This window comes from Elephantulus edwardii, unplaced genomic scaffold (assembly GCF_000299155.1).
Source record: "Elephantulus edwardii isolate Elephantulus edwardi_28Jun2011 unplaced genomic scaffold, EleEdw1.0 scaffold00161, whole genome shotgun sequence".
Classification (NCBI taxonomy): Eukaryota; Metazoa; Chordata; class Mammalia; order Macroscelidea; family Macroscelididae; genus Elephantulus; species Elephantulus edwardii.
In genome coordinates, this window is record NW_006399911.1 from 6,401,490 (window position 1) to 6,409,898 (window position 8,409).

The 8,409-nt window shown below is 41.2% G+C and overlaps 1 protein-coding gene across 2 annotated transcripts in view; it reads right to left on the bottom strand.

Annotated features, from left to right (window-relative positions):
- RUVBL1 (RuvB-like AAA ATPase 1) overlaps window positions 1-8,409 on the bottom strand; it is a 50,625-nt gene that overhangs the window by 36,915 nt on the left and 5,301 nt on the right. For both annotated transcript variants that reach the window (XM_006895175.1, XM_006895176.1), the window contains exon 2: window positions 6,509-6,595. In XM_006895175.1, coding sequence (XP_006895237.1) covers window positions 6,509-6,595 — 87 coding nt within the window. The remainder of the gene's footprint in view (window positions 1-6,508; window positions 6,596-8,409) is intronic.

The following is an 8,409-nucleotide window of genomic DNA, read 5'->3' on the forward strand; positions in this document are numbered from 1 at the left end:
TTAAATGTTTAAAATGTATTATACTTGAAAAGAAAAAGAAAATGCCTAAGGGTCTGAAATAAAGAGGAAACAGAAATCTAATGTCTTGAAAGGCCAGAGGGTGTTCTGAGTGCCAGAAATCCCTACAAGTTAACAGGCAAAAGGCATTTAAAAGCAGCCACCCAGCAGTAGAAAAGGTAGGCTACTCACCCACCTGGTTTACAAAGTGAACACTTGGCAGTCTTAGCACTGTGTGACAAGAAAAGTCTCCCCAGACACGGTCAAAGAAATAGTTAGGGTTTGCTTTACACTACAAGATGGCCCCAGAAAAGCAAAGTCACAAATTTCACCTTAACTGTCTGAGGGTGCTAGACCCACAGGGACTCTCAGAAATCTGCAGGATGATGCCCCTGCATCAAATGGATTCAGAGGCTATAAATCACGAGAAGAGATTTTCCAACTTTCTCCTGCAGAGCAACTGATGGATTTAGGAATGTATAATCTTTGGGTTGGCAGCGCAACACCCTATCCACCAGGCCACCAGAGCAAGTGAGTCTTCAATGTTTAGGGGGAAAAAGGAATTAACTGTTTCATGAATAAACTCTAAGAGGTTATAAAAACAACCAGATGTTTTTAAAGGGAGAAAGAAAGAACTTCAGAAGGGGTGAGGTTTCCTTTTTGGTTTTTGTCTTTTTTAAAAAAAAAAGGCAAGCTAAAAAATGTAGACAAATACAACAGAACCCTAGGACAAAAAGCCATTAGAAAATGGGGCAGTCACAACATCTCAAGTGTCACTTCCCAGAATTTATTCATTCCTAAGGGGAAATGGAATTTAGCACCATCAGTTGATCAAGTCAGTATCATTTGCTTCTGGTTATGATACAACAGAAACATCATTTACATTGTATCCTTATCAAAATGTTCAACATTTAGGAGAGCTCTGGTGGCCTAGTGGCAAGGAGCTGCAACTACAATCCCAGAGGCGCATGGTTCGAATCCACCAGATGCTCTGCTGGGGAAGGAGGGACAATCTCCTCCTGTACCAGTCAGATCTGATTTGACGGTACACGTACACAAAAATAATGAAATAAAAAATGTTCAACATTTAACAAGGAAACAAACAGATAAAATTGTAAGACAGCCTACTAAACAAATGGCCTAGGTTATTTAAAACTGTCAAGGTCATAAAACAAAATAAAGCTATGCTAAGTGGCATGATAGTTTTAGATTAAAAGGGACTTGAAAATGACAATGAAACGTAATGCATAATCTTTGACTGACTTCTGAATTTTAAATATATATTTAAAATATAAAACAATTTGGAAAACTAAGATGGCAGCTGCAGAGGAAATAACGTAAGGAGCTGGAGGAGTGGCAAGCTGAATAGAAACGGGTCACCATGGCCATCTACAGCTCTTAGTTTATCGATAATTTATTACAGGTCTTTAATATGGATCGAGGCTCAACATCAAGAGAACAAAGATTCCCAAAAAAGAATGGCTGAGTCCCACAGCTCCCAGAGCCCCACTGTCAAGCTCACACCACCTCAGCTCCATGGAGCATCTGTGGCCAAATCCCAGGGATCCCCTCACCTGGGACGGACGGCGGGCCAACCCCGCAGTTGGTACAATGGAGCCTCCACACTGCCGCAGAATAAACTTATTCTAAAATAAAGTCTCAGAACCAAGATGTCAGTGACGAGAAACACGACATGAAGAGCAGGAAGCCCGGCAAGCCACACCGAAACAGGCCACACAACTTTTATATACCTAAACAGCCGAACAGTTGACTGCTGATCATCAATATGGACTGAGGCTCAACATCAAGAGGAAAAGATTCTCAAAAGAACATGGGTGAGTCCCACTTCCGCCGCTACCCACTGCCGAGACCACGCTGCTGCAACACCATGGGGCCACAGGTCCCCTAGAGTGGACCAGCGGCGGACATCAGGCCCCGCGTGACAGAGCCCCTGCATGGCCAGCGGTGGCAGATGCCAGCAGCCACAGCCGCACCCTCAAACCCCCCCCACCACCACGTAACCATCCCCACACATGATGTGTGGTGGGGGCGGTGGTGCCATGGAGCCACTGGAGGTGAAGAACTTGATACAGGAAAGCATCTCACTGTCAGTGAATGTTTCCTTTCATAGTTCAGAGAAGAAAAGAAGATTATCAACACAATGGATTGATAAGGTGTCTATAGTAGTGTGCCCTGGATTGTGAGACTGGTGTAGGATTAGGGTGAGGACTAGATCTGTTGTTTTATGGCATTGCTGTGAGCCATAGGGAGATCTCCGTGGGGCTAGTGGATAGAAAGCAATGCTACCAAACCAATGGTCGGGAATTTTAATCTCCAGCCCTCAGACCTGGTTTTGATTGTTTTTGGTCAAATACTCTTCTAAGTAACATATTACTGCTCTGTCAATTGGTTGTACAGAAGTAACTCTGGTTGCTATGAGGCTAAACACTGTGACACTGAAGTGACAAATGTGATAATGGTTAGTTATTCATGGTGGACAGAGTTTGATGGAACATTCAGACAAAACAAGCCTGGAAGCAGGAGTGGCATCCACTTCCAAAATAGCTTGCCTCCAGAAACTCTATGAACTTAGAGAAATGATGAAAGTTATACAAGTGTTCAGGTCTTTCATTCATAGGGTCACTATGAGTTGTCTATGTCTCAATGATACTTAACAACAACACAGATCCAAAAGGGTAGATATCCTCAATATACCACATCTTTTGATTTCTTGACTACTGCTGCCAAGAATTGTTTAGAACCTAAGGAGAGTTTGTTCACCATTCTCAAAGCCCTTTCTCCATTTGTAAAGGGTGAGGGTAGTGATAATGCCTACTTCAAATTGCAGTCTGACCACTTGGTGAAGGGGAGGAGGGTGATGGTGGTGGCACTGGCCATGGTCTTCAGTGAGGTGCAGGGTCCAGACCTGGGGGGGGCACAGCTTAGCTGGGAGGGGTGCCACCTGGCCCCCAGGGAAGACTTTTATCTAAGCCACTTTCCTCCTCCTCCCCCAGTACATCTGTAAGTAACACCTCCAAAGTCCTCTTTGTTACTCACAAGTTTATTCTCTCTAGGTTTGCTCCCTTTCCTATAGGTAATCTTAACACTAAGTTTTGCTCCAAACCTGAACCCTGAACCCAGTTCCAAAGACAAAAGGGAAATATAATTGCCAGCTAAGGAGGATGGAGCCTCAGGGTTCAGCCAGCCATCCCTACTGGACTCACCTTGGCAAACACTTTGCAGTCCAGATGGCAGAAAACATCAAGAAAATATCTTCTAACTGAACAAGAAGGCATGCAGTGTCAAACCAGGATGTTAAAGATGTTAAAGTGGGCTCCCCTTCCCCCTTCACAGCAACACCCCATTCAGCAAGAAGAAGCCACAGAGTCTGCACCTCATTCCCAAATGAGAAACCCACAAATGAGTAAGACAATTTCTTTGTTGAAAAAAAAAATAAATCACCATTGGACTATGCTCACCATTATCCTATTTCTTCTGGTCCCCACTGGATCTTTCTAATTTCCTTTGCCCGCTCCTCCCACCCACCAAATTGTGCAGCCCTGTAATTTCATCCCTGCCCATCCTCACTCGTCTGCTCCCAACCCTAACCCCCTTATATCCTCATACATGTCTTTCACCAAAATAAATAAATAAATAAATAAAACAACTTAGAAAAACTGTCAAACTATATTACTAAAGCAACTTGGAAGAACTTTAAAGCTATGTAGGAGGATATCCCTGCAACAACTGGATTAGAAATAAGATTATAGAGGAAGCAAATGCCACAAAATATTTACAGTAGTGGGGGTATTCCTAACTCTTTTGTAGGCTTCAAACTTTTTAAAATATAAAGGAGGGAAAAAAATCAAATGGATTGAGTGAAACGGTTTAATAAGAGTAAGAGGTAAATAGCAGACTAGAACAGGGTTGAAATTAGTACCCAAGTTACAGCAGAGAAAGAAAAGCTGAAAGAGCATGGAAGACAAGGATGACAGGATGAATTCTAATGCAGAGTGCCTGAACTTCAGCACTACTGTTTTGGGTTGGAGAACTCTGTTGTGGGAGTGTCTGTACACTGAGGGATAATTTAGCAGCATCCTTGTCCTCTGACCACTAGATGCCAGCAGCATGTCTGCAGCCTCCTTCTAGCCTGCTCTGTCTGTCCCAGTATTCTAACAAAGTATGTCTCCAGACATTGCTAAATGTCCTCTCAGGGGACAGGTTGGAAATCACTGCAACCCAGCCACATCTAACTGGAGTTTCAGAAAGAGACAGCAAAGAGAATAGGGAAAGGCAATTACCGGAGATAAAGGCTAACAATTTTCCAGAACTAATAACACCCATTGCCAGAGTCCATTTCAACTCACAGCAACCCTTTAGGATAGAGCAGAACTACTCATAAGACTTCTGAGGCAGTGAATGAAGCCGACTGCCACATCTTTCTCCCTCCGAACTACTGCTGAATTCAAACCACTGACCTTCCAAGCTGAGCATTTTACCTAGTGCACCAAGAGAACTTATTAAAATCACAGACATGACATTAAATCCACTCCTGAACACAGCACAGTAAAACCACTAAATAACAAAACCAAAAATCTCTCTTCACATATAGAATGGAGAAAAAATGTGGAACAAAATTCTTCATCATAAGCAGACCAGGCTTACTCATCTGATAACTGCTGGTGGAACCCTGGGGACTACTGCTTTCAGTCATCTTTCCAACCTGGAACTGAAATCACCCCAGTGGCTTAACCTGACCAAACAAAAGGCAGGCCTTTAAGTCAATCAATACAACCAGGTATGAGCACACTCCTCAGATCAATCATATGTGATCAAAAGGGAAACATCAGTCTAGAGATAAAGCTCAGAAGGCAGGAAAGGAGGACAAACAGAGGGAAAATGTGGGAAGATTCCTGTTACAATGTGGGGACTGTACTCAACGTCCAGAAACAGGGTGACTGTTAACTGTTCAAGGGAAAACCAATCTGCTCCCTAAGTTTCATTCAAATCACAACAAAAGTTAAAAATCTCAGAAACATGTAGAAATGCACAAAAAATCCCTTACAATTAGACTTAACAGCAACAATGAGAAAAACAGTATTGAGGGGGGAAAGTGTCGACTAAATTATATACCCAACATCTTGCAGAACGATGGCAGCATAACAGAATTTTACTGCTGATGAACTTTACACCAAAAAGCTATCATTTAATGGAACTACTAAACATATTACACTTATGAAGAAGTAGGGAGAAAGGAAAGTATAGTATGTAGGCAGAACAGTAAGCAAATAAAATGGTAAAAGCATTGGACAAGTTAATGTTGCCTCTACCAAAACCATCGCTCATTTGATATGGCATTTTCAACTTGAAAAGTATTTCAGCAAGAGCACTTCTTCCTCTAAAACAAAACACCAACATAAGACTCATCATCATTAAACTACATGACTTCAAAATTACTGGTTTTTTTTTAATTTTTATTTTATTATTTTTTTGTGCGTGTTCCGTCAAATCAGATCTGACTGGTACAGGAGGAGATTGCCCCTCCTTCCCCAGCAGAGCATCTGGTGGATTCAAACCGTGCACCTCTGGGATTGTAGTTGCAGCTTCTTGCCACTAGGCCACCAGAGCTCCCCTAAAATTACCATTAAAATTAGTATCTTACATTACAATTGATCCATTTAATAGCTGCATTCAATGGTTATACTATTGCTTCAGAAAGGCTACATGATCTCACCAGACAACAGTACAGCTAATATGTAAATCCAAGGTTTCACACCATCTCCTACACCTGCATTTCTTTTGAAAAAGCAATGGTCAGAATGGTGACCTGGTCCATTCCTTCATAGATCCTAAATAGCTGTTACATGTTCTTTGACTTTCTTCTTTCAGAATAAAATTTTCCCCCGGTTCTGAAGGGCAAAAGTCTTCTTCCACCCTGCAAATGTGGTAGTCTTTAGGGCCTACCTACTCAAATTCCCGCTCAAATCCGTCACAGCCAAGGACTCAGTTCTAGTGTTCTGTACGGTCAACGTGTCCTGTCTCCTGTTTTCTGTTCTCCTTGCAGCTAAAAATCCTGTCTTACTGTTTTGCATTTCCTCTCTCCTCTCCCAGAGCCAGAATAAAGATGAGCAAAGTTAACATATGAAAAATGCTTGTTCATTGATTTTCCTTCTTCAAATAAGACGTCACTCCCTAGATTTTATGAAGCTCTTGGCCAACACAAATGTTATTTCCAAAGCAAAGGAGGTCTGAAAGAGGTAAAAGACAAATTCTATAGACAATTAATCCTTCCTTGGGCCTTCATTTTCTCTTCTCTGGAAGTAAGCCAGGATCATTTGAATTTTAGAAGCATAGTTTTTTAGATACTCAATTGTATTACGGCACATTAGCTTAAAAAAAATACATATATCCAATTTAGCTAAACAAAGACTAGTTAAGACATGAGTTCAATCTGGCTTATACATTAGATCATTCTCTTGGAGAGATTAAAGAAATGAGGAAAAATAAGTACCTTGCCTGTTCCAGGAGGTCCTGCCAACAAGACAGCTCTTCCAGCCATTTTCTTGCTTTTGATTAACTCCACTATCACGCCACATGCCTACAATGCCACAAAGAGAAAATAATAAATCAGTATTAAAATGTTCTACAAGGTGGGGTGGGGGGTTAGGTGGGTGTTCAGTTCCTGGTCTACACAATGCACATATTCCTGTAACAATACCAAGCGCCAATAGGTTGCAGGCCCTTTAGATGCTGGAGGTGACTGTAAACAAGCTAGAAAAGCCTATGCACAGAGCATCATATTCTAGTGCAGAAGAAAGGTAAATATATGAGACACTAAATAAAACCATTTCTCTGATGGAAAAAGAGAGATGAAGTCAGAGTTCCAAGCAAAGGAAATGGAAAATTCAAAAGATCCAAAGCAAGGAGGAGCCTGGAATGGTCTGATAGCCAAGGATAATGAGATTAAAGAGGTGATCAGGGACCAAAACTTTTTTTTAAATTTTACATGATAATATTACAATTTTGTTTTGTTTCATGATTTTATTAATGAACATTTAGAGAGATTTTGGATTTCCACTTATTAATTGATGTATTTTTCTGGAAAAAAACTTTTAACAGGCTTATTCAACATGGCTTTCCTCTGGAAACTTTTTTTTTTTAAAATTATTTTTTGTGCATGTGTGTACCATCAAATCAGATCTGACTGGTACAGGAGGAGACTGTTCCTCCTCCAGCAAAGCATCTGGTGGATTTGAACCGTGCACCTCTGGGATTGCAGTACACCTTCTTGCCACTAGGCCACCAGAGCTCGCCAAAGGAGTTACACTCCTCTAGAAACTTTATGAACTTTGATAAATGTCAATAGTTGTAGAGGGGCTTCAGGCCTTTGGGTCATAGGGTCACTATGAGTTGTGCTGACTCGAAGGCAATCAACAACAGCATTCAACATGGCACTGTAGAGTTACTGAAAAGGTTTTAGGCATTATATCATGTTATAATTTATGTTCTGAAATAATCATCTCACTATTGAAGAATGGAGCAGTAAAAGAACACAAAATGAAAGCAGATTTTAGTATGGGGTCCAAGGACAGAGTCTAGCACCTATTCACCCAAAATTAAAAACATGTCTATGAATACATTAATATATACGGTTTTTTATAATGTGTGCAGTTCATTTTCTTTTCAGGAAGAAGCTCCAAAGTATTTTCTGATTCCCAAAGCAGACCACTATGGCTAGCTGGGATCAGCAGCACATACTGCCAGCTAGCTGCAGTAAACATCCCAGAATACATGAAATGCTACACATGAAGTTGAGCCTCTAGCAAACGATCCCTTATGGCCTTTTTAAGCCTCAACATTAAATTATTTCATCATTAGTGTTAGTCCTTTTTAGATATATTGTGGAAATTAACTACCAATCATTATTTACTTTAGGATAGTTGAGACTACAAAGAAGCAAGGCTAATAAAGTTACACTTAAAAGAGAACCCACATATCTCTGATGGGGGGGGGGGGGGAAGATGGCACCATGGTCAGAACTAAGAGCTTTGCAACACTGGCCTAAAGCAGAGAGACTATAGACCTGCAAGCACATTCCAGACGCTGTCTTAACTGAGCGATTGTATTCTGCTGCCAATTTAGCTATAACCTTTTAACATCTCTAACACCATAATCATGGGGGGAAAAAGGGGGGGGAAGAGTACCTACATACCAAGGCCTATATACCAGGTTTCTTGTGCTGATTTCAAGGTACACACTAGAAGATTCATTTGAATTCCCTGAGGATCACAGCTCTTCTGAAACGTGACATTTTACCCTGACAAGGTCCATGAACATAGCCTATCCACTCTATCTAAGGACTTCCCGAGAGCAGGACTCAACATAAGACTCATCATCATTAAACTACATGAC